Below are 27,119 nucleotides of genomic sequence, written 5' to 3' on the forward strand. Positions count from 1 at the left end.
GTCCTTTCCATTCCAATGAACAGAGAGCAGGTCCTATTTTGCTCCATGACATCGGAATAGAACATGGAGGAACCCCCCATAGAGATCAGTGCATTCCATTGCAAAATTGTCCACAAATCGGAAAACACAGTTGTGTGCTTGGAGCCTAAAGGTGTTATGCCAAAACATGGTTACTCTCTATACATATAGTATATAGTATGGGAGGAATAGAACTAAGTGATAGCATAGGGGAAAAGGACTTGGGCATAATAGTAGATCACAAATTCAACATGAGCCAACAGTGCGGTGCTGCTGCAAAACAGGCTAATAAAATTCTGGGTTGTATTAAGACAAGCATTGAATCTAGATCAAGAGAGGTCATTATTCCGCTGTACTCTTCCCTGGTCAGATCACACCTGGAATACTGTGTACAGTTCTGGGCGCCTCAATTCAAGAAAGACATCGATATATTGGAGCAAGTCCAGAGAAGAGCAACCAAAATGGTGGAAGGTCTGCAAACCATGTCCTATGAGGAGCGGCTAAAAGAACTGGGATTGTTTAGTTTGCAGAAGAGAAGGCTGAGGGGAGATTTAATAGCAGTCTACAAATATCTGAAAGGTAGTCACAGTGCAGAGGGATCTCCCCTATTCTCATTAGCACAAGGAAGTACAAGAAGCAATGGGATGAAACTAAAGGGAAAGAGATACAGATTAGACATTAGGAAAAACTTTCTGACAGTGAGGGGAGTGAGAGAGTGGAATAGGCTGCCACGGGAGGTGGTGGGCGCTCCATCAATGGAAATCTTCAAGCGGAATCTGGATAAACATATAGCTGGGATGATTTAGGAAAACCTGCACTCGCAGGGGGTTGGACCCGATGGCCCTTGAGGTCCCTTCCAACTCTACCATAAAATAAAATAAAAAAAAATAAAATAAAAACATATGATAGAGGATGAATTGGTGATTGGTGGTGTTTGACTGCTGAGACTCCCATCGATCAAGGGGTGTGATTGTGAGCTCTGCACTGGCTGCCTCTGATTGGGGCTCTAAATTACACCCTCTTGTCTGTTCCTGCCTGACACCGCCACCTGAAAGAACAGATCCTATGTAGAACTGTTAAGATGGGCCAGGTCCTTCCCTGTGCTGCGTGGAGGTGCCCGACCCGATCCCTGTGGATCCCTGTACAGTGCCAGAGTCACTGTTGGTTCCGGCGCAAAGGGAAGCCGGAGGCCTCCGCTTGAGTGTGCAGAGGTTCCGGTTTCTCCCTAGCGTCGGGACCAGCATTTCAGGGGTCAGGGGGGTCAGTGGCGGGCCTGGGGCTATTTAGGCCTCATTCTGGTTTTGGCCGGCCGCTGGTTACTCATTTACCAATGGCATCAGATCCCCTAGTGATGAGTCCTCCTGTTTTTCTCTTTTTCTCCCTGTCTCCTGCCTCCTGTCCCTGAAACTTGGATTCTCTGGATGTGCTGGCCTGGCTTGCTTTTCAGACCTCTCCTCCATGATCCTGATTTGGCACCTTCCTGACCTCCTGTGTATGACCTTTGGCTTCCACCTGACTTCCTTTTTGGATCCTGTTGGCTATTCCGTTTATCTCCAATGTATGTCCCAGCTTTCCTGACTTCGCTTCTGCCTCTGCCTTCTGCTACCACATGACCTCCAGTTATCAACTTGGCTTGTTTGACCACGGATTTGCTATATTATCTTCCTGCTCATCTGCACTCAATCCATCCTGCTCTCTTGGACTTCACTCTCAGGTTAGTGTCTGGGTTCCTCTAGGTCCTCTTACTTGGCGTTCACTGGGTGTGCGTTGCTGTCTAGGCAGTTGCGTATCTGGGTCTCAGACTGTTACCAAGTCCAAATCCACCATCAGGAGCTCTGGTGAACAACTCCCGGGCCTGGTTCCCATCTGGTTAGGACAGCGTAGCACACCCAGGACTGTTTTTGCCTCAGCACCTGGGGATCCTGGTTGCCCAGGACTTACAAAGTTATTTGTTGCATGAGGTTCCTAACAAGAACATCAGGCAACAAAACTAAAGCATTGATTGCTCAGGAATGGTGGGGGACTAAAGAGAAAATTCCAAGTACGTCAGAATCAGTGGAGGGACACCTAGTAACATATGCTAAGATCTGTAGTTGTTGGTGGTTATAGGTTCTCTTTAAAATTTGATATATCGGGAGTATGTATTCTGGTTTCCTCAGTAGGTAACTGGCACCGGGTATATCTTTACCTCCTACACTTTTGGCCAACACCGATCTTACTAATCCGTTACAACCGTAGACTGGGGTGTCAGTAGTATCTCTTCTGCGTTCAGCCATTATTTTGCAGAAGGTTACATATGTGGTCTGCTCGCATGTAAGATCTGCGGTACATGAGTAACCCAAACCCTTAAATACAGATACAGCAATGTTTTGTCTTATGGATTTAAAGCGTTCAACAATAATTGTGAAGGAAAGAAGACATTTGTTTTCCTACTCTTTGTGGAGTGCCTGATTTGGAGCATGTCCACCAGACATGGATAGAGGAGCCCTTGTAGCCATATGAAAGATATGCGGTACATGTACAGGCATGTAATGCCATATTATTTTTACTAGCTTGTTTTTCGAGTACAGATGGATCATTTTCTGGCTTGTTCCCAAATGTGAGACTAGGTTTTAGGGAAGAACATCAGATGACTTTAGATTTGTCTTTAGAAAAAGATGGGGTGAGTGTGTCAATAATATACAATCGGAGGTCAATGATCTGGAAGTATCTGGTAGGACGTAAGGTCATGGGCTAGTATACCGGCTTAGTCCACAAGGACTGCTTTCACATCATGGCCCATAAATGTTTCAATCTGACCACCATCTTAGGCTACATACACGCGACCGTAGTGGTTTTACCATCCGCAAATACTGATCTGCAATCCACAAAAACATGTCCACCTTGCATCAGTATGTCATCTGCAATTGTGGATCCACAAAAAGACTTGTATGATCCATACACTTGTATCTGTGAGGACCTGCTCCATAATTTATATGTCCTCGAGAATGATGAATATAAACTATGGACATGTGTATGGGGCCATAGAAATAAATGGGTCCATGTATATAGTGGACAATATATGGAAAACAACTATGCATGGGCCCCGATCACCATCTTACTCTATGGACACATATTCTTGGCTCAGAGAGCTGGTCCAAGGCAAGAACCAGGTACTAGACCGCTGAAAAATACTTTTATGCTTTTAGGAATTGGCAAACAAGTGACAGGTAATATTTGATATAGATGACCTATAGATGCTATAGACTGGAGCCAAGTCATTGAGGTCTATGAGAGAGTTTACTAGACCTGCTCTATGCAGGGAGGAGTGGATAAGCTATGACATCATGTATTGTTAGGAGTGGATGCAATGGTGAAGGTCATGTGGTGTTATCTATAGAGGTGTTATCTTCTATTGTAATCTTGTATGTATTTTTTATGATGTAAGATGAGACGACTGCTGAAAAGAAACCTCTACTAAATTGGCAACTAGCAATCTATTATTAGACTTAGTGACCAGAGTGAAAATTGCAGGATTTACTATTTTGACATAGAAAATTTAAAAAAAAAAATCAAAAATATGTTTAACATAAAAACTTGGTGTAAAAAAATAGGTTAATTTCTGGTGACACATTCCGAGTAACTACCCTTTCTTACTGGATCGGTTACTGTAACCTCGCTCTCTGAAATACCTAATTTGAGCAAATCCATATTTTAAGAAAAATATGCCCTCTGGGATGTTGTCATTGAAACTTCCACATGCAAAAGGGATCTAGTCAGAGTGATCTTATTAAACATGTCTGAATGTATGTATCCCTGAATGCAGTGACGTAACTAGGAATGGCGGGGCCCCGTGGCGAACTTTTGACATGGGGCCCCCCCCCAACCGACAACGTCGACGAAGACCTCGAGCGACCCCCTCCTCCGCACTCTATTATGTCCCTTAGTAAGCCCTGCACACGGTATTATGTCCATTAATGGCCCCTGCACACAGTATTATCCCCCATAGTGGCCCCAGCACACAGTATTATCCCCCATAGTGGCCCCAGCACACAGTATTATGCCCCATAGTGGTCCCTGCACACACTATTATGTCCCATAGTGGCCCCTGCACACAGTATTATTCCCCGTAGTGGCTCCTTCACACAGTATTATCCCCCATAGTGGCCCCTGCACACAGTATTATGTCCCATAGTGGCCCCAGTACACAGTATTATCCCCCATATTGGCCCCTGCACACAGTATTATTCCCCGTAGTGGCTCCTGCACACAGTATTATCCCCCATAGTGGCCCCTGCACACAGTATTATGTCCCATAGTGGCCCCAGTACACAGTATTATCCCCCATAGTGGCCCCTGCACACAGTATTATCCCCCATAGTGGCCCCTGCACACAGTATTATAGCCCATAGTGGACACCCATAAACAATTATTATACTCTGGGGTCTTTAATCGGAGACCCGGGGGAATAAAAATATAAAAAATTATTGTTTCTTACCTGTCCCTGGCTCCTACGCTGTCTTCTCTGCTGCCGTCCTTGTTCTATGACGTTGGACATCACATGACCCGGGAAGCAGGCCGGGTTCATGTGACGTCAGAGACGTCAGACAAGAAGGAAGGAGGCTTGGCAGGATCGTGGAGAGGTAAGTAACTGTGTTAGTTACGTTCCCTTACCTCTCCTGGTCCGCCACTCATTATACTCGGGGGTCTGCAAAGACCCCCGAGTATAATGATAGCAGCGGTAGCGGCTGTCACCGGGCCCCTAATGTCCCAGGCCCTGTGGCAGCTGCCTCCGCTGCTGTGGTGGTAGTTACGCCCCTGCCTGAATGTCAACCTCAAATAGGATGTCCCAAAAATCCATATTAGCATGACCTGCCATAAATGTGAAACTGAAATTTAGATGATTGGCATCCATGGTTTCCTTAAATGGGTGAAGGTCATTCACTGGACACTACTATATAATCTGAACATCACCAATATGAGTGTTCTCTATTATTGGGTCCACCGGGCCAGATTAGACAGAGTCCGGGAGTCCGAGGAAGAGATTTGCATCAGAGGGTGCACGAGATACCCCATTGCAGCCCCCTGGACCTGTAGTTGGAAGAATTCCCTAAACAGAAAGAAATTGTATGTATGTGCAACTTCTATAACTTCCAGAGAGAATTCATATAGCTTACTATCCAGGCCCAGGTTCTGGCCATCCTTCTAGTGCGAACCTAGTGTAATGAACATGCATTGGTTTGACACAGGTCAGCAGCTGAAATGCAAATTTCCACTAGAGGGTGTAAAAGATGATCAATAACTTTATACATGGGTTTGTATAACATGTTCGATTCTGAGATAATGGGGGCCCACAGTATACAGGTGACATATTTTTGGACCCCCTATGCAACCCCTTTTATAAATGTAATGCCGACACTCTGCTTTCATTGGCGTACTATCTCTCCCAGCAGACACAGGTGCCAGGTGACCTCTTCTCCAAACTGTGCGGTTCCCCTCCATGTTGCCTTGTACTTCCTCCTGCTACTGCTGCCGCTATGCACGCCCTTCCACTAATACTAGTGTGCAGTAGTGAGCCTTCCCTGGCCAATCACTGTCTCCCTGTGTGTATAAAGGTCTGTTTCACCAGCCTTATCTTGCCCCAGCAGTGTAGGATGACAACTTAGCATGTTCCTGTGAGGATTTCTGCTGTTTTTTCCCTCCATACTGACTGTTTTTCTGTGAATTGACCTATGACCTGTTTCCTGACTCTGCTCCAGTCTTCTCATCCTTATCTGCTTGATACCTGTTACCAACTTTGACATGTCCTGACTCGACTCCAGTCCGCTCATCCTGATCCAACTGATACCTGATTCCAAATTTGGCATGTCCGGACTCCACTCCGCCCTGCTGATCCTAATCTGCCTGATATCTGTTGCTGACTTTGGCTTGTCCCGTCTCCACTTCAGTCTGGTCATCCTGATCTTCCCTAACATTTTGGTCCTGCGGATTGGTGTCTCTTTGGTCCCAGGCTTACACCAGATCCACTCTGAGAGGGAGGGGAGGATACTCAGATAATACTTTTGGGATTGGCCACCGGTTAGATAGTACAGTGGGGCCAACAACCCACTATTCATTACAGTCAGCCATCTGGCCCAATTCCTTTCATCATTTCTTGACTACCATTGTCCCTTTTGGTGGGGGTACAGATCTTCTCCAAGTCATTGGCCCAATCCTTCAGAAGCTCAGTCCTTGTATATATGAATACCGGGGAAGTAAAATTGACTATGGGAAGTCACTTGTCTCCAGGCTTCACTGTTCATCCAATAATTCCTCTTGCCCATTCTGGATACAACGTTGCATTCTGTCCTCATGATAAAATGTATATAGTTTAAAAGGGCAACTTTAATCCTCCATTGGTTTGACCAAAGCCCAATAAGATGCAATTCTTTATGGTAATAGAAGGTTGTCCCAAGTGGGAACTGTCCTTTGGATACAAATATGGTTGTAGTCAATACTTCAAAACCTGTTGACTATCAATCATTTAGTCAACAGCTATTCCTCGCTACTTCCCCATACACAGGCATGCTTGCCCATACTGAGGACACCTATGTCCTCATGATGGAGACCTCTGATAGCACTTTTTCTCCCCTGAGGACAAAGGATCAGCATGTTGAGATTCAACATCATCTGTCGGGGAAAACCTAGACCCCCATACATATTAGATGGTTCCACCAAAGTTGGCCACTTTGGCGAATATTCATCGGATGCGCATGGCCAGCTTTATTATCTTAGGTCGGATTTCTCCATGATGACAGAAAGGTAGCCAGTATCGTACATTTATTAAAGGGGTTTACATGCTCCCTAGCCTAAGCCATCAATATCAGTCGGGTGGGTTCCTACACCTGGTACCCCCACCACAGGATGTGGCCAGTTTCAGAAGTATACGGTAGACATAGCTGGAAGCTGATGACTCTACCACTGTGTAGTGGCCATGAATGGGAGTTAAGTTGCAGTAACACATCACCGCCACCACACAGTGGACGGAGCCGTTTGCTTCTAACTCTATCCACTGTATAGTTCTAGCCCTCCGCTTTAATATATCTATACTATACAAGTTGGGAAGCTTATGTTGAGACTGGTTCCTGCACCGGTATAACTAGACTACCTCTCTGATCCAACCCTTAGTCACCTTCAGCGTACTCCCTGTACTTTTTGGATCAATTTCACGGTTACTGGAACAGTCTACTTTGTGGGTTAACCCCTCCATTGCTGGATGTTTGCCCTGCGGATTGTACAAGCGAGGCACCTGTGTACTCCTCTTGCTCTATACTTGGTTCTACGCCAACTTTATAACTACTTTCTCTCGCAAATCCAGAACCTTCGGAAGCAGAGTACTGAGATTTACCAAGTCACTGTGTAGCACAGCTGAGTTTGTCATCTGACACTGCTGACGGTGACTTCCCATCTGGCGTAGTGTTATCTATCACAACTCTGCTACATTGGTAGTTACGTGAATGATACACTTAGTGTATCGAATGCTAAGTAGGAAGGGAAGTGACCAGATAAACAGTGTATAAGATTGGACAGAGGGACTATAGGCGAGACATAGAGCAGGAGAGTATCCTCATATTACTGCACACAGGAGGCAGTGGCCAGGACATCAGCACTGTAAAGCACATTGTTATTGGATAAGGCTTGCTACATACACATTGTACAGGACACAATGACTGGAGAGAAGGCGGCGAGGACACAGTGGGGGATATGTGTTGATGTGACTACTCCTCCTGCCAATCACAGCCTGTCCCTCCCCGCAGCAGCCGCAGCAGACACTGCTCTCTGCACTTCCATGCACTGTAATGAACACAATCCTCAGCTACCACCAGGAGGGAGACTCTCAGGAGTGAGTACTCTGTGCAGCCTTTATTCTTTCCACCTGTATAGGAATGGATCTGCTATATAATCTTGGAATGATACTTAATGCAAACTCTTTAACCATGTCGTGACTTAAGACAAGGTATTGGTCATTGTGACAACTCAATGACTATGTAGAGGGATGATAGAGTTGTCACAAGTGCTGAGCGCTCTCAGTCTCATCCTATACCTGCATCTTCTCTTCTCTAGTCACCTCTGTTGACTTGCTGTGATTTACAGCATCTTGGAAGGATATAGCCCACTGCTTGGGGCTGTTGATATATTATTGGAGTTGGCACGGTTTATTCATTAAGGGGGTTTTGTTAGATCAGGTATATGGCACTTACAAGGATCTGTTAACCTGTTGTTGGATTGTAATTATTAGACATCTTTTATTAAGTGATGTCATCATTCTGGAAATAATGATGTCATAATCTGATTAAATTGAATTTCCCCATGGTGGGACTATTAAAGGATTATTTTATCTTATCTTATCTTATTATCAGTCCTTGCCACCTCTGGAGTTGTTATACTTACCATGATGGGAAAGCAATGCGCAGTATGTCCAGTAAGGACACATTGAATAGATTGGTTTGTTAGATAGGATCACTATAAAGCACCTCTGTATAACCTGTTGTTGGACTTCTATTACTATAGAGCGGTTGGATTATTGGACAGTGGTCTTTTTGGACCTTTTTTGACCCTCACCTACTGTTAAGTGATGACATCACACAGAAATAATGATGTCATGAATCCCATCCCAAAGTATTCACAGTCCTCTCCACCTATGGAACACAGAATGGTTGTATTATCCCATATGTAACCTGTAGTTCTTTTATATTAGCAAGTTTTTAATTGATCCTCATCTGCTAAGTGATGTCATCACATGGAAATGATGATGTCATTAATCCCAGCCCATAGTATTCGCAGTTCTCCTATAAAACACAACAAGGGTTTTTTATGCCTATCAGGATGGGAAAGCAGGATATAACAATGTAAGTGGTCATAACACAGAGTAAGGGATTTATTATATTGTGAGATATTTTGCAGATTTTCGGTTTTACTATAAACTTATTGTTGGGTTTTGATCTTTCACGAGACCGGGGTCTGTTTTGTCAAACATAACGCCAGGAAAAGTGACCCGCTGCCTCGGGTTGATTCAGGATACGCCGGCAGCAGATGTCAGGCTTGAATCAGCTGTGCTCGCTCCGCACCGGGCAGCTGTTAACCGCACATCTGTTTTACAGCTCGTAGCAGCTGATTTTCATGATTTGCCGTATACTGAATACCGGCAGTCAATGGGGATTATATGACCATAATGCACAGTAATATAACACAGGTGAAGGGGGATCGCAAAAACTCAGCAGTGCTACTAATAACACGAGAGCCATACGGTTACAGGGAACCCCATGATTGCTAGAAATAAGGAACCCACTTCCTATGGCATAAATCATTATGTATTAGCATCAGCTTAAACTTAGAGTTTACTATTGTAACATATGCCCTATAGTTTAGAAGGTTTGTCCAGGATTGCTTTCTTCTGAAACAGCACCACATCTGTCCAAAGGTTGAGTATGGTATTGCGTTCACATGTTGTACCAAGTTTTAAGTAACTCCCTATCAATAGTCCAGTAATGGACTATCTCCAACACTTCCATAGAGAATGAATGGAACGCCAGGGCTGGATGGAAGAACCGGACCCGTTTTCAGGATTGGTGACCCCATCCTATCCTATCAATAGGGTTGACTTCAACATTTGGTACAACCCTATTCAGGCAGCCATGCTGCAATATAGTAAATTTGTCAGGCCAAAGTTTCCCTGGCCCATCTTAGTTCCTACCTTGCTCTGTCCACTGTTGTAAAAAGTATGGACGTGGACGGAGAACCAACAACCTGGTACATCTTTGGTGCAAATGGCAGTCATGAACCAAAGCTACACCATTTCTGTACCCATCTATGGCTATTTGTGGCATAAAGGAAATAGCAAAATAGGTAAAATGCCTAGAAAAATTTAAAGTGTGGAATGTCTTGTAAATACAAAATGACATTCTCTACTTTTTCAGTTACTATTAGTGAACTTTATATGTAAACGGCCTCAAGGTGGAGCTGTTGGTGCCAAATGTGATTGTAAAGCCAAGGTACAATCGTAGAAACGGGTTTATTGACCTTGTTAGACTTGGCTGCCTGACAGATGGTTTTTACTCAGGTGTTGAAAAAGTAAAAACTGGTTCTGAATGGACTAATACACATGAGCAAATATGGGCATAGATGTCTTACAGAGGATATGGTTAAAGGGGTTGTACGGGACACTCATAAACAGCGCCATACCTGTACACAAGTTGAGTTTGGTATTGCAACTCAAGGCCAGGCTGAACTGCAATCTGTACAAAACCATATTCTTCTTATATTGGGCAGCCCCTATTAAAATCTTTATGGTAATTAGGGAAATGGACTTCAACTTGCACCCTGCAAAGATTCCAGTTCTATATGAGGTTCTGACATGAAAGTGGCGAAGTGTTGGACCAGTCAACTATGTTAAGTGTATGGGGCCTCCCGACTCTATCTGCACATATTACATTGGGTCGAAGGAGGATCAGGCATTGCCCAGTCCCTTTGTTCTAAGGGGATATATTCTTCCGCTAAAGGTGTCTTGCAGCAAATTGCTCACTTATCTCCACACATGAAATTCATGCATGTTCTTCTGAGCCAAGTGTGCATGTATATGAGAGGGGTAGAATTACCCCTTGTTCACATCAGTGTTTGGATTCCATGCGGGGGAGTCCTCATGAGGAAAGGAAAGGAATACCAAACGCAAGTGCAAAGTGTTGTGCTGTAAAAGCGCACTGACCCCATAGACTATAATGGGGTCTGTGTGCTTACCGGCAGATGTCCGCAGGGATCGTGTGGACAGGAAAATAGTTCCCAATCTACTTTCCTGTCCCCATTATTCGTCTGGGCAGCGCGCGGCAAGTACATGGACCCCATTATAGTCTATGGGGTCCGTGTGCTTTTACAGCACAGCGCTTGCAATTGCGTTTGTATTCCGTTCGAGGGGGGTCCCCAATACAAAAGCAGATGTGAACCAACCCTTAGCTGTCGGTTAGGTAGGTTATTCATAGATAATACAGGGAGATTTGTCCCCATAGCTGGAATGGAGAGACTGTTACTCTGGAGGACTCAGAATTTTCTTCCATTACTTGGATGATATCAATGAGAAATATGTAATGCCTTATTTCACCTGTAGAGGCGTTACAGGGAAATTGACTACCCTGTGTTAAACTCTCCAATATGCCTTTCTAATAGAAACGCCATATCCTAAATGGAGACCCTTTTAAGACTTTTCCTTGTTAAAATATGCTGCCTTCTTTACTGAAACGCAAAGCTGATTTCTGCAGATTGTAGACAAACATCAAAGGAAATGGAGGCGGAGGAGCTGGCCTCATTGCTGGAGTTCATCTCATGTTCTTGCTGGTGATCAGCTGCTCCCACAAGCGTGTTCTGCTCTCAGTTTCCAAACATGACTCAGCAGCGCCAGGCTGACATGTTCACTCCCACAATGCCCTTCCACTACTTTCACAACATTGTTCTAGCTTGCAGGAAGCGTGCTGATCAGAACTTGGGGAAGTAAATAACCAGAAATAACAACATTTGGTGGTGGTTGGGGGGGGATCTGCATAACGAAAGAAGGAAGTAGTAAAATAACAAGCGAGCGGCAACGTAGAAGTGAGTTCTGGGAAACGTAGATATGTTTTCTTCCTCTGTGCTCGCTTATGAGTTAACAATGCCAAAGGTGTTGGTTGTTGTTACTTTGTATCCAGTGTTGTATCACTTATATTCAATGGAACTCGTAATATTAAGGCTACATTATTAGGGCTACGTTCACATCTAAGCTGGAGACTCCATCACAGGTTGTGTCCAAAATTGCTGGACTGAAAAGTCTTGCAAGTTCAACTTTTTCAGTTTTATAGAATGGACACCATATGTGACCATGTTGTAGCAGTCCGCCTAGTCATTGTTTTGATCCTCAGATGGACCAGAACAACGGAAAGGTCAGCGCTAGTGTGAACCCAGCATCAGATTATATAAGCCCTCACCCCAAATTTAGGCACAATGCACATGACTATAAATTGTGGCATGTGTGCTATCCATATAGCACACAGAACCTATTCATTTCTATGGCCTCATACACACGACGATGATGCTCTCAGGACCATGTTATAGGGTCATGAGGCTGGACCTCAAATACTCAGGACATGTCCTATTAAGGTCTGTATTTGCAGCTCGGCCTCATTCTTGGGGACGTGGAATGCATGGATGGCATAGGGACGCATTTATCCTTACTCATAACAGGAACAGTGCTATGGGTGGTGGATTGTTGATCTAGGAGATTTAAAGGAGTCTTCCAGGATTTAGGATAGATCATGAATACCACTTCAGTAGATTAGCTGATGTAGATAAGATACGATAAGATAATCCTTTAATAGTCCTTTAATAGTTACAGCAGCAGGGATAAAACAGTCATATATTACAAGAAAGACACATACAAGCTCATAGCAGATGGAGAAAAGATACTAGAAGAAAAAGAAAGACTTCAGGATCATTTAGTTTTCTGTGCAGAGTGATCTCTGCTTAGCTCGGTGTTGATTATACAGCCTGACCACGGTTGGGAGGAAGGACCTCCAATAGCTCCTTCTCACACTTGGGGTGAAGCATTCGGTCACTGATAGTACTGCCCAGTGCAGACACATTCTCATACATGTTATGGGAGTTATTCTCCAGCATGGAGGTCACCACGGACAGTATCCTTCTGTCACCCACCACCTGTACTCGGTCCAGGGGGCTACCCAGGACAGAGCTGACCCTTCTGATCAGCCTTTCAAGTCTATATCTGTCCATGGCTGGTATACTGCTCCCCCAGCAGGCCACTATGAAGAAGATGGCTGATGCTACCACATGGAAGAAGTGGCCCCTGGCACTTGAGCCGTGGCAGCAGACGATACACAGTGTACAGAACCATAAGAACACAGCGTTCTGTTTACTTGAATCCTATAGATAGGTCATCAATATCTAAATCCTGGAAAATTCCTTTAAAGGGACATTCCGATTATAGGCATTTTTGGCATTTTTCCCAGGATACATCATTCATGTCTGGTAGATGAAGCTCCTTTAAGACCCATGCCAAGGCATAAAACCGCTTTATCTCCTAGTGTGATGTTGCTCTGCTGCTATGAATGGGTTGGTGGACACTTCTATGGGAGTTCTGAATACATCCATGTCAGTCTGCTATACAGGTCTAAGATGGGGTTACCCTTTTAAAGGGATATTCCAGAACTTACAGGTCACGATAGGTCATCACTATGTGATAAGAAGGAGTTCAATACTCAGGACCTCTACAGATCATCTGGTTGAAGAGACCACAGTGATCAGGGGAGTGGACAGGTCATCGATGTGTAAGTCCCCTTTAAGTGCTGTACAACAAGGAGACTTTCTACAACACTGCTGATGGACTTTAACTATCGAGTGACTGCTGCAGTCCACAAAACTGCATACAACTTAATGGGGTTTATAGGATCAGAACATTGATGACATATCAATAAAGTATGCCATGATTTTACCACGCTAAGGTATGGTAAGGGATCGTACAGATAGAGGTTGGACAGGGCTATTGTATACGTAATCCCTTATACTGATGTAAGGTTTGAATTTATTCTATTACATTTACCCATAGTGCATCTTTCAGCAGAATTCACATGTATAACATACAACCTGACATGATGTTTTGTATGGATCTGTCCACATGTATAATCACATGAGACCTCTATCATATTAAAGGGGCTTTCCACCAACTCCAAAAATAACTCTCAACAGGCTACAAAGCAAGTACATCATGTAATAAACTTACGCTTTGAAATATTTGCAGCTCCCCAGCCACCAACACTGTGGTCTTCGGTGCATTGAAATTTGACCGCAACACTTAGTGTCTTTAATACAGTTTTTTATTATAGGTCTTCTTACATGCAATGAAAAGTATGACATAAATCTCATTTAATAAAGCAATAAGTGTATTCTAAGCATACAATATACTTTTACTGCATATAGTGAAAAAAGGAAAATGTACAGCGAGCACAATAAAAGTTATTCCCCGCAGCCCTAAGGGCACTGATCTGAGCCGTTATTTTGGCAGGTCCGGTGCAGACTCGTGTTCATTGGTTATTTTCACACTGTTTATGGATGCCTAATAGATCCCACCAGATTTGGTTGAATTAATGAGATCCAGTTCAGTACTACTTCACAAAGCAATGGAAACACTGATAGAATAGAATCTGATGCCAACTATTGGCCTAACGTTGATGGAAAATTTATCACTGAGGCGAGGACTGGAAGCAGAGGTCAGCCCGGACCACGTCATTGTGAGCCGGTGTTGAAGCTATACAGTGGGTCCCTTATTAAAGATCCCGAGGTCCAGGAGTGCCAGAGACATAACCTACTGCAAGGTCAAAATGGTGTCACAAATGGGAAGTAGGTGAGCTGGTGGATAGAGTGTCCTAGTGGCTTCAGGCTTGGAGGAGACCCATAGTAGAGACTGCTTGAGCTGTGTGAGACATCAGCCCCGAGGGGAACCATAGTAGAGACTGCTTGAGCTGTGAGGCATCAGCCCCAAAGGGAACCGTACTAGAGACTGGTTGAGCTGTGTGAGACATCAGCCCCGAGGGGGACCATAGTAGAGACTGCTTGAGCTGTGTGAGACATCAGCCCCGAGGGGGACCATAGTAGAGACTGCTTGAGCTGTGTGAGACATCAGCCCCAAGGGGAAACATAGTAGAGACTGCTTGAGCTGTGTGAGACATCAGCCCCAAGGAGAACCATAGTAGAGACTGCTTGAGCTGTGTGAGACATCAGCCTCAAGGGGAACCATAGTAGAGACTGGTTGAGCTGTGTGAGACATCAACCCCAAGGAGAACTATAGTAGAGACTGCTTGAGCTGTGTGAGATTTCAGCATCAGGGGGATTCATAGTAGAGACTGTGTGGGCTATTTGACACTTAAACCCGAAGGAGTCCCATAATAGAGACTGTGTGGGCTGTGTGAGACTTCAGCCCTGAGGGGACCCATAGTAGAGACTGCTTGAGCTGTATGAGACATCAGCCCTGAGGTAAGCCATATTAGAGACTGTGCAGACTGTCTGAGCCCCAAGGGACATTATAGTAGAGACTATGTGCTCTTAACTCAGAGAGGAGTCACAAGAGACTGTGTGGGATGTGTGAGACTTCTGTATTGAGAAAAGCCCCTAGTACAGTCTACGGGAGATGTGTGAGACTTCAGCTCGGAGAGAGTAACCACTGGATAGTGAGATACTGGTCGCTGTGTAGTCTGAGAAGTGGTCCGCCGGCTCCAGTCCTGTCTTGTTGGTGGGCTGGTGGAGTCCAAAGGGAGGGAGTAAGCCCAATAGGGTCTTGGAAGATATGCAAGTGTCAAAGAATATAATGTGAAAGGTAGCTCTGCACTTTATACAGCCCTGGCAAGCTAAGATCAAGCCCTGGCAAGCTAAGACACCCCCAAAGCACTTTTCCACTCATTTGCATATGAATATAACCACAATTTACATGACAATGGGGTTCCAAATCTGAATAGCAGAGGCATATTTGGAAACTGTAGAATCCCTTGTACGAGGTACTGGATTAGGTTTATAGCCAATGTACTGCTGACAGACTCCCTTTAAAGCTGATCTATGTGATGACACTGACATGTGTAATGGTAACGTTGACTTGCTGGAAGCTGTTGGATGTATTTTATGGATTTTCTAATAAAATTGCAGCCACTACTCCTTAGCCCTGTCTTGAACGGGAGACTCAGTGACACATCTTTGGTCCCGACAAGTCTGCAAGTGAACATGACTGATCAGCAGAATCTAATGACTGTGAAGGGGAAGTACATTTAGGGTTTTTTTGTTGTCTTAGTTTATGAGCAAAGCTATAGGGGGTGCAGAGTCGGGAGCCAATGACCCCTGTGGCACTTAAGACACCAGTAATATAAGTGACACATGCTAAGTTGTGACCCTGCTGGAGACTGGGGCTGCAGGTTTATCTGTTATTTGGAAGAACAGGAGTCTTCTAATCTTCCTAAAATCTCTGCATAGCGACATGGAAAGTGGCTGTTTTACTGGTGACCTTGTAAAGAAATGAGGTGTGATGGAGCCATGGCTTTGGCCTACCAATTAACACCGGGGGAAGTTTACATTAGATGCTTATTAGTACCCTATAAAATGCTTCCCAGAAAATGTTGTGCACGTCCTTAGGCCTCTTACTGGCATTAGAGGTGATCCTGTGCCTCCGTACATTAAGCTGTATACTATATACACCTAAGAAATAATATTTTATGCTGTTTTTTTTTATGCTGTTCTTTAACTTTAACGCTATTCAATCCTCCAATCCTCCCAACCACATGCATGCTCGGCCATAGTAAATGGGGTTGGAAGAAGACATAGGTCCATCAAGCCCAACCTTTAACCCTACTGTGTTGATCCAGAGAAGGACAAAAAAAAACAATAAGGCGGATACCAATTGCCCCAGGTTAGGGGAAAAATTCCTTCTCGATTCCAAATCCAGCAAGTGTGCATGTGTTCTCAATGGAAGAGGGCAGTAATCCAATACTGGAAACCTCTGGTGGGGACTTATTTCTATAGAGGAGAATATAATTGAATGTGTTAAAATTTAACATACTTGGACCTTCCAGTTCCATTCTGTATGCAATTGAGGGAGATCCCCAGGGGTGAACCATGGCTTTCTGCTGCCTGAAGCGGACGTCAGAAAGCTGCCCCCCAACCCCCCCCCCCGGAGTCGGGGGCTGAGCGGAGCGACCGTCTTTAGCAGGCAGGGAGAGGACCTGCTCTCTGCCTGAGCGTGAGGGGCGGCCGCTGGAGCAGCGCTGCTCCAGCGGCCTCCCCAATCCACCGCTCAGTGACGGTGACCCTAAGCCAGTCCTGGACTGGCTTAGGTCAGCAAAAATGCTGCCCTCCCCGTGGCCCTGGCATAGCGCCGCCTAAAGCGGTCGCTTCAGGTCGCCTCATGGGAGGTGCGGCACTGAAGACCCCATATATATTAGATGGTTGGCCTGTCCTGTTAATATTAGTGGGATATGATCTAAAGGATAGTATAGGTAATAGATATCTGATCAGTGGGATGGTACCTGTCTTACACAGTGTACAGAGCAAAAGGTATATAGCTTCATGCCCTGTGTAGTGGCCGGGTAATGTACTGCAACTTACCTCTCATTGACATGGGAGCTCATTCTTAGTAATGGCGTCTAGCCTGCATACAGGGTACAGAACAATCAGCTTCTGGCTCTGTACACTGTATAGTATGGTCACCAGATGTGGTCCTGAACAGCTGATCTATGCTGTCCCCTACCGATCAGATAGTTACGGCCTAGCCTAAGAATAAGCCATAACAACCCCCTTAATGTGTATGGCCGCTGTCAAGTACTGTATTTGTGCTATACCTACTTACAATGGTGGTATTCGCACTGTATCCAGAGTATATCCTTCTAGTGATAATGTTATTATTTTTGTTCTCCATCACATAATCTATCACTGACTTATCTCTGTCCTGTCAGGGTTATGGACATGACATTAGCACTTTTCTATGGACTGGGGATGTTGTAAAAGGTAATTGTGATGTAATGTGAAAGTCTAAAGTCTATTGTGGTAACGTGAGGGTGATATTGTGGAAAAGATAGGGGAAATTACAGTAGGCAAGCACATGACCAGGCCTGATCTGATCTACTATGATTCCCCAACAGAAGTGGTCCTGGGGACCTTGTCCCTAGACTAACAGGTCAATAGCTCAATGCCCATTCCAGTACCCAGTATTAATAACACAAGCAATTATATTCTTCCATATATTTACACATGTAATTTAGTATTTTTGCACTTAGGCTCAAGCTTCCATATGTATGCTTTGTAGGTTTTCTCAATAATTCCCCTTCTTTATGGAAAAAAATTTCCAGTCTCTCAAATGCCTCTTAAAAAATTACATATTACTTTTATAAGCATACACACTGTATACTAAATCTCCTATCATCTTACTACAACTTGCCCAAATTTACTATCTCCATTGCATCAGCTATTCCTGTATATAAGCTACGGGAACTCTGATAGTACGAAACATTTATATGCTCACTAAACCTAGAATTACATGATAATAGGAAGTTTATCAGGATTTCTGTAGCTCCTCAGGGGTGGAGCTTAGTATTCCTGTTGTGTTATTGGATAATGAACATTGGAGGAAGTTGCCTTAGGTTTGTGAGAAGGAGAATAGGAAAGATGGCTGATCTCCCATGATCCATAGGAATTCTGTATATACATTTACAGTTTTGAATAGATAGCTTGGTAGATAGTTCGATAGCGATAAAATAGAGTTGAATATTAAAAAAAATTGTTATTTGTATATTTTCTACCTTTAAAGTTCTCTTGAGGACTTCATCCTGCTCTCGTAAGAACCTCAGTTGCTCCCACTAAAAGTAAACAGACCTTGTACATAGTGAGGAGAACGGAAAGTTAAAGAACATTAGTAAGTTGCATAACGTTCCGTCACACAATGATTTCTATTTATTTACATAAAACTGGAAAACCCCCTGTTATATTCTTCTAAGATAAACCACCTACAATAACAGAGACACCTGAGGCTGAGTTCAGGTTATAACCTCTTATCTACTTCGTGTTGGACGTTCAACTCAATAACCTGCTAAATATTGATAATCTGCTTTGTTATATCTATTTTTATGGCTGTACAGCTAATATTCAGCCCTGATATTCTTGCCTGCAAAGGATTGCAGCAGTGGATTTTAGCTTCTACCATGATGCCAGCTGGATTCACTGCTACCATAGGATTAAACTACTGCTGTCCTTCATTGACCGTATAGGGGAAGTGGTAGTCTTAGACACTCCTTACATTGTGCTTACCCTTAACTAAAGACAGCAAAGGGCAATGGTGGTTGTACAAAATATATATATATATATATATATATATATATATATATATATATATATATATTGGCCCAGCCCATTCATTCCGGTAAGACAGGCCAACCATCTATTGGGTTTATTGAGGCCTCCCAACTCCTCCCTGATGGCAGATATCTGCGGGGAGAAGGATGGGGTTGTTGGATTTCAACATGTTCGATTCTGTTGTTCTCTGTTCCTTTCCAGAACACAAGGACACACATAATAGCCAAGTATACATGTTTCTAAGAGGTAGGAAGGAGTAGCTCTCTAATTTTGATGGCCAGTATAAGTAAGTAGAACAAGTGGGCATAGCTGGTGATATCGCAAACCAGTGTCTGTCCACTCAATCCTTTCTGAAGTCAAGAGTCAAAGGAGAAGCCAGGGGTTAATGGAGGATAGAGGCGAGGTAATGCCATAACCCATACTTGGGACAGAAGCCCTAAAGTCATCCCTGGACATAAAACATTAAAAAACGGCCCCACTACGACAGATACTGGTGTGCAAATGGGTATATATATAAAATGAGCTTACTACATAATAGACAAAGGCTTTCATTATATCCATCACCAGTGTAAAATGGCCTGAATTCAAGTAAAGGAGCCTCAAGTCATCCAAAATAAACAAGTGGCACCCTCCAAGTGTTGGCACAGTCCAATCCATAGTCTTCTAATGGATACGACACACATCTTGGCAACTGTAGCTCGAATTGGCTTTTTCCTCAAGACTACCTAATATGTATGATGACATTTAACATGTCATTGAAATGTAATCTCTTTGTATATTAATTTCCATACATTATGATGATTGTAGATAAGTATGGTATTCTGTAGGGGTAGGTGTACTGACCCAAATATGAAATGTCTATGGAAGCTGTGCTGGTTGAAGGTGTGGTGGTAGTATTAAGGTTAAGTAAACTTCTGTCCTGATTTTACTCTTTCAATTTTAATAAATAGTCATCATATATAGACATCATATATAACCCACTGTCTGAACCACCGTGCTCTCACAGACAGTGAGTCATATAGCGTTGCTCAGTCACACGGCCTGATATTGCACAGAGTTGGCGCCTTGGCTCCAGCCATGATAAATTACTTCACATCTTTCACAATCTAACATAAAAGCTTGTCTTCACTGTTTTATGACTTACCTTCCAACAACAGCAAAAAATAAGGTAGCTCTTAACACGAAATGGCTCGTCACCTCTGGAAATATGGACATCATAGCGTGGTCTCCACCATCCGTGAGACACAGCCACGAATCATTGGGCAGCTTCTTTCTGACACATGTTTGGACAGTTTGGACAATTCTTTTAGACCAAAGGTAGATCATATGGAGATACTCAACCTACAGTGATCATGGAGCTTCAGGTGGATGAGTGTTGGTCTGCCATAAACATAAAGAGTTTAATATTGTTGACCAATCCTTAGATTCGGTCATCAATACCAGATTGTTGGAGGTCCGACACCTGGCACCCATGCCAATAGGTGTTTGAAGAGGCTGTGGTGCTTAGAGAACTCCACTTTCTGTTCACAGGAGACGACATCATGTTCATGTTTGCCCCTCAACCCACTCCCTTATTTAATAATGCCAACCTGCTTATCAGCTGATGGGTATGGGCCTGGCTGCTCTAAAGCTACATCCACACAACCATGGATTGGCCATGAAAAGTGGATGTTTTTACAGCCGTTTTGCATCCAAGGGGCATCTGTTTTCAATGGCTGTTGGTCTATAACTATTCCTTGTGATCCCCGTGCACATGAAAGCTCAATTTGTCCATGCACTCATGCGTTCGCAATAGGTAGAGGAGACCTATTGTGGTGCTTTATCTTCTACTCGAGCCAAGGATCAAGCAGATTGAAATTTAGCATGCCTGATTTTTTCCCCCCGTCATCTGTTAAAGAAGAGTCAGCATGCCCCTGTCCGTCTACTAGTCCTGGTGTGCAAATGTCTTCACTTATGGGCAGCTTAACCCCCAGATGGTCATCTGTTATAACATGGAGGAGCCATATCTGACTATACATTTCACCTGCAGCCAACCTTAGGGTAAATGTAGCATTACATCCCGGGCTCGGACCATGGAATACATGGATGCGGAGCTTCTGGCTTCTCTCCCAATGGGTCCCCCCAACACATCATTGTGGACAACAGTTTATAGAATGAGACATCCCATATATAGTGAATTACCGTTATCCAAAACATTTCTCCATTTTGCACTGTAAATATAAATTTTGCCAAAATGATTTTTCCCCTTTCAAGAATACCACGTGTAATCTTCCTTACCGAAAGCATATCAAAGACGTTGCAGCAGATTGCAATCTCGAGTTCACTTCCTCTTGTCACTGATGTACATGTACAGGGCCAGTCATGTGAGCAGAAACACAGGCCTGTAGCAAGACAAGCATCAGTGTCGGCAATCTGGCTGGGATTACTAGGTAGGTGCGGGTAGTATTATATAGAAACCTACTGCAGAGCGTCACCATGTGTAAAAAGTATAGGAATATAGCCTTTATTGATATGAATGCAATGCAAATAGTTTACCATATATTAGAGTTCGTGATACCACTTCCTAATGTCCTATATCATAGTACTTTAGGTAGTTTATATTAGATTTATAATGTATATTTCCACTGTAAACATCATGGCAGATAGCAATAAAACTGAATTCACTGCTACGACTATACAGAATAGAAACGCTAGGATAGATTGTTATTCTATAAGATTACTATGGGATTTTACTATTGTAAATCATTGTCCTATATGGTACACATCATTGGATTATTTAGGGTGTGCTCAATTGATTTAGGGGGTCCTCTGCTTACGTCCCCACCCTTACCCAGGGTTACCCTGCTATATTAGGTAGTTAGGCTTATCATAGCAGAACCTACTTTTATCATCTAGTCGAGGATGCCTTGAGTAGTAGACCCCATACAACGACAAATGGTTAAAGCTACTTGGTCTTTGCACCTCCCATTCTCCATCTTGAGTTTAATTTTTTTTACTTTTTATACATACTTAGGGGGATAACATCATTCTTTTCCAGAATAAAAAACTTTGTATCCCTTATCCTACACACTGTGCTACAACTGCACTACTATGCCCCATAGTGGCCCCTGCACACAGTATTATCCCCCATAGTGGCCCCTGCACACAGTATTATGCCCCATAGTGGCCCCTGCACACAGTATTATACCTCATAGTGGCCCCTGCACACAGTATTATGTCCCATAGTGGCCCCTGCACACAGTATTATGCTCCATAGTGGCCTCTGCACACAGTATTATCCCCCATAGTGGCCCCTGCACACAGTATTATGCCCCATAGTGGCCCCTGCACACAGTATTATGCCCCATAGTGGCCCCTGTACACAGTATTATGCCCCATAGTGGCCCCTGCACACAGTATTATACCTCATAGTGGCCCCTGCACACAGTATTATGTCCCTTAGTGGACCCTGCACACAGTATTATACCCTATAGTGCCCCCTGCACACAGTATTATGCCTCATAGTGAACACCCATGATAAATTATTATACTCTGGGGTCTTTTCAGACCCCAGAGTATAATAATCAGAGACCCAGGGGGAAGAATACTAACATAAAAAAACACTGCTACTTACTTATCCCTGTCTCCACTACACTCCTTGGTGGTGTCAGCCATCTTCAATGATGTCCGGGACGTCATATGACCCAGGATGCAGGTGTCTGTCATCTTTAATGATGCAGGCACCGATCATGTGATGTCAGGGACTTCACAGAAGTAGGCCTGAAGCCTTCTTGGAGCCTGGAGAGGTAAGTAACGCTGTTTTTTATGTTCCCTTACCTCTCCCGGGCCTCCAATCATTATAATCGGGGGTCTGAAAGACCTCAGAGTATAATAATATTGTTTGTGGGGCCCGCGGCGTCACTTACTGCTAAAGGCAGTAGCTAAAGGCTACTAAAGGCAGGACTTAATAAACTGCAATACAGGAGGGAATTATATAAGCCTTCAAACAATGGCATCTTCAAAGTCTTCAAATAGGACTAAGAAAAAATGTTAAATAAAGTGTTCAATAATATAATAAAATTCGAAGAAAAAAATACCAAAATATTGTGCCCCTTATAAAGTGCTTTAATATGGAAAAAAAAAATTGCTTCACTAAGAGAACTAGAATATGGTACTCCTATACTATGGGAAGTGTAGGTGCTGTGGGTTAGCAAACAAGGATCAAGGGATCCCTGACATTCAGATAGGTGAAGTTACTATATGTGGGTTTTTTCCTCTTTGAAGGAGTGGTCCACAGTCAACCCTATACAGTAAGGAACATTTAACATATACTCTGCCCAGTACAGCTCTGATCTAACTGCTTCATATTGAGGATCGGTGGAAACTAAGTGCCCGGTAAAAGTGATCTGAAAACCACTGTAATGTACAGTATATCACTGATCCCACCAATGTTTCCGTGGTAGACTCTAGCCTGGGGACAGTTTGTACACCACCCTGTATATTGCGCAACATTGTGCAACTGAATTTTTAATAATGTTTACCCAGACATCCGAGTCCTCCAGGTTATCTGGTGTTACCAGGACTCATGAAATTCCTGCAATCTTCATCAAATCATAACATAAAACTGTAAAGGTAGTCTTATAAGCCTATATTACAGTCTGCCATATAAAGCAGTAATACATATATGTTCTATGTTTCCAGCAGGATGGAGCCTGATATCTTCTTGACTCCAGATGAATTGGACGACGACGTGTTTTATCCCGATGAGTTTGACTTCTCCAGGGGACCCTTAACGTCATCATCTTCCCTGTTTGCTCAGAGTCCACCATACAACAGTCTTCTGGGCCGGTTCCATCTCTTCTCCGTATCTCACTGCTGTGGTCCGGGATGCAGGATAACAGAGTGCAAAGACAAAGCTACTCAGACCTTAGAACCGTCACCTCTTAATGGGGACATCATGTTACCGTGTGGCGTTTCAGAATCTCCACAGAGACTTTTCTATGGTAAGAGGCAATATGGTCTTGGATATGGTTTACCAGTGGTCATGTTAACGCCTAAAAGGGGGTCAGGATCCCTTTAATGAATATTCTGAGGAGGGATATAGAGCCCAGTACCTAATAACCAGAATTGTCATCCCCTTTTTCCTTTTCCCGCAGTAGCTTCTTATACACCCTCTTTAGTATCTATGGACTTTTTTGTTTGATTCCAGATTAGCCGAGATGTTAAACCACAAAATTCTAGATTAATTTTTCTGACAATAAATTTCAGAAACAAGTCTGTAAAATTATCTTTGGCACAGGCTGCTCACACAACATAGAAATGGAAAATAATGTGGTTCTTATTAGACAGTGGCTCTGTGCCAAGGTCAGTGCTTGCTATGGGTCTTTTAGTATCTAGAGGAATTTGTTGCCCACATGTCTACAAATATTAAGATACACAACATATGGAAGCCACTTACTGATGGGTTAGTGTTCCCAGGCATTAGAGAATTGATAGAATTATATCCCCGAGCCAAAAGCCATGTCTAGGACTACAGAGCACTCATTAAAAATGATGGATGGTCATTGATCATCCGTAGCAGCCAAGAGACTATCCCCTTTGACATTTTACGTGTTATCTATATATTTATTTATTTAATATAATTTTTGTGTATTTTTTTAGGCTTTTTTACATTGTATGTATGTTATGCAGAATAGGAGGTTCCCATAATCTTCTATAAAGCCATCTATCGCTGCTCCTGAAATAGTCAGTGGGCACGTTATTCTTTAGGTCTAAAAGGATCTGATCATGTTAGGAAAATCTACGTGTTGTATGGGGATTGCTATAGGAGCAATTCTTCAGTAGCTGCTGGTGAACCCTGGGCTCACTGCCCCAGATGACAGACGACAACTTGGCGCAATCCCTATCTAGATATAGGCGATGACACAGAATGCAGACAAGACAAACAACAACAAAAGGGAGGTCAGCTAGCCAAGGGGTTGGTAACAGTTGAGCAATGCAGTACAGAATCGAAATCCAAGAGAATAGTCAAAGATAAAGCCAGAGGTCAGGATTATGAATACAGGACAAAGGACAGAGTCAAAACAGCCAGCAAACATGTGTGGGCTGATGACTTGTATATAGCAAGGCCAGGACCCGCCCCAGAATTGATTGGTAGACAGACTGTCAATCACAGAGGAAAGGCTAAGATTAACTATTTGATGGACAGAGGGAAACAAGGTGCAGGAGATGGGTGTGGTGGAAATTCAATGACAAAGCAGAGGTAATAGAGCAGTATTCAGAAACAACAACAAAAAAATCCTAAGAAAGGAATCAAACTGAACACAGTATGTGAGCACAGGTTGACTTTTGGACCTGGAGGTTGCCAGAACAGCTGATCTGTGCAGACTCTGGGCATTGGACCCCATAGATCACATGCTATTGTTGACTTATCCTGTGGACAAGTCATCTGTATGAAGAATCAGTTTCAGGCCCCTTTAAGTCATTGTTAGAATAGGCAGAAAAGCTTTTCTGTAAAGTTGTATTCTTTTACACCGATAAATTTTTGGATTTTGTTGTTGCGTTCCTATATATGCATTAATATTAGATGATGTCTTTCTTACATACGTGATCTTTATTGGCATCTCTGTGTTATAGGTAATGCGGGATATCTTTTGCACCAGTCTACAAACTTAACCATGCGATTTGGAAACAGGACAGGTCATCCGAGGCAGGAGCAGAGCTCTGATCGCCGGATTGCTCGAAAACTACAGTGCATTGGGGATCAGTTCCACAGAATTCATCTACAAAGGGTAAAATCGTGTTTCTGTACATTAATACTCATGAGAATGATCATTTGCCAGTGTACATCAAAATACCACTAATAAGTTTTTAAGGTAGTAAAACATAAACTTTTTAACATTTTCGGGGATTCCGCCTCCTATTTGCTTGAAACATGTGGAGAGAAAGGTCCTGGTTGCAGGACCTTTCTCTCCGCGCACTCCGCTCTGGAGTAGGCCCAAATGAATGGGTCTAGTCCGGAGGAGGGAGTGTCTTCTGCCCTGGTTACATGTAATGGGGAGTTCACACGGAGTAATGTGCCGCGTGATGTGGCACGTATACGCCGTGTGAGATTTTGCGGGCCATATACGCTCCCATTGATTTCAATGATTGATTTCAATGGGAGCGTGGATCGTAAACGCCGTGTTATTTTGCGGCCGTGATTTTGCGGCCGCAAAATAACGCGGCGTATACGATCCACGCTCCCATTGAAATCAATAGGAGCGTATACGGCCCGCAAAATCTCACACGGCGTGTACGTGCCACATCATGCGGCACGTTACTCCGTGTGAACTAAGTGCTAAAACTGTGCAAAGTAAGTGTCTAAGGATGACAATAGATTAGCCATGAAGATGTGGATAACATTCAGAAAGTGCATGGACTGTAAGTATTAGTAAAGGAAAAATTTTCAGACATGGGTGAGATTTAAAAGGGTTTTCTGACCTCCCCAAGGATAGGACATCCACAGGATAGGTCATTGGTATCTGATCAGTGGAGGGTCTGACTTTAAACCCTGCACCGATCAACAGACCAGCTGCAGCTCCCTCCATTGTATATAGGAGGCAGAGGGGTACTGCAGCTCCCTCCATTGTATATAGGAGGCGCAGGGGTACTGCAGCTCCCTCCATTGTATATAGGAGGCAGAGGGGTACTGCAGCTCCCTCCATTGTATATAGGAGGCGCAGGGGTACTGCAGCTCCCTCCATTGTATATAGGAGGCGCAGAGGTACTGCAGCTCCCCCCATTGTATATAGGAGGCGCAGGGGTACTGTAGCTCCCTCCATTGTATATAGGAGGCTCAGGGGTACTGCAGCTCCCTCCATTGTATATAGGAGCCGCAGGGGTACTGCAGCTCCTTCCATTGTATATAGGAGGTGCAGGGGTACTGCTGCTCCCTCCATTGTATATAGGAGGCGCAGGGGTACTGCAGCTTTGTTACTATAACTTGAATAAGAGCAGAGCTCCTTCTGGCTCTGTCCATTGCTGTATCTTCCAGCACCTGGAATCCAGCTGATAGGCGCGGGGTCTGTGTTTCAGCCTCACCTGTCAGATACTGAAGGCTATATTATGGAGAGATCAAGTATGAAAACCGTCCCAGGAACCAGAAACCCCTTGAATGCCCAAAACTGTGCAACCCAAACCAAAAGACCTCTATGCCCTGGAATCACAATGTGTCTTACAATCACAACCCAAGCCAGAAGATAATA

The 27,119-nt window shown here is 43.7% G+C and overlaps 1 protein-coding gene across 2 annotated transcripts in view; it reads left to right on the top strand.

Moving 5' to 3' along the window:
- The first annotated feature begins 7,706 nt into the window (after positions 1–7,706).
- The window catches only part of BMF (Bcl2 modifying factor), a 37,183-nt gene continuing 17,770 nt past the window's right edge, over positions 7,707–27,119 (top strand). Inside the window, exons 1-3 of one of the 2 annotated variants that reach the window (XM_075283089.1) lie at positions 7,707–7,879; positions 23,575–23,876; positions 25,510–25,664. In XM_075283089.1, coding sequence (XP_075139190.1) covers positions 7,836–7,879; positions 23,575–23,876; positions 25,510–25,664 — 501 coding nt within the window. In that variant the 5' untranslated portion in view covers positions 7,707–7,835. The remainder of the gene's footprint in view (positions 7,880–23,574; positions 23,877–25,509; positions 25,665–27,119) is intronic. The other variant, XM_075283090.1, reaches the window with a different exon arrangement.

Source organism: Leptodactylus fuscus, chromosome 7 (assembly GCF_031893055.1).
Source record: "Leptodactylus fuscus isolate aLepFus1 chromosome 7, aLepFus1.hap2, whole genome shotgun sequence".
In the NCBI taxonomy this organism is placed as follows: Eukaryota; Metazoa; Chordata; class Amphibia; order Anura; family Leptodactylidae; genus Leptodactylus; species Leptodactylus fuscus.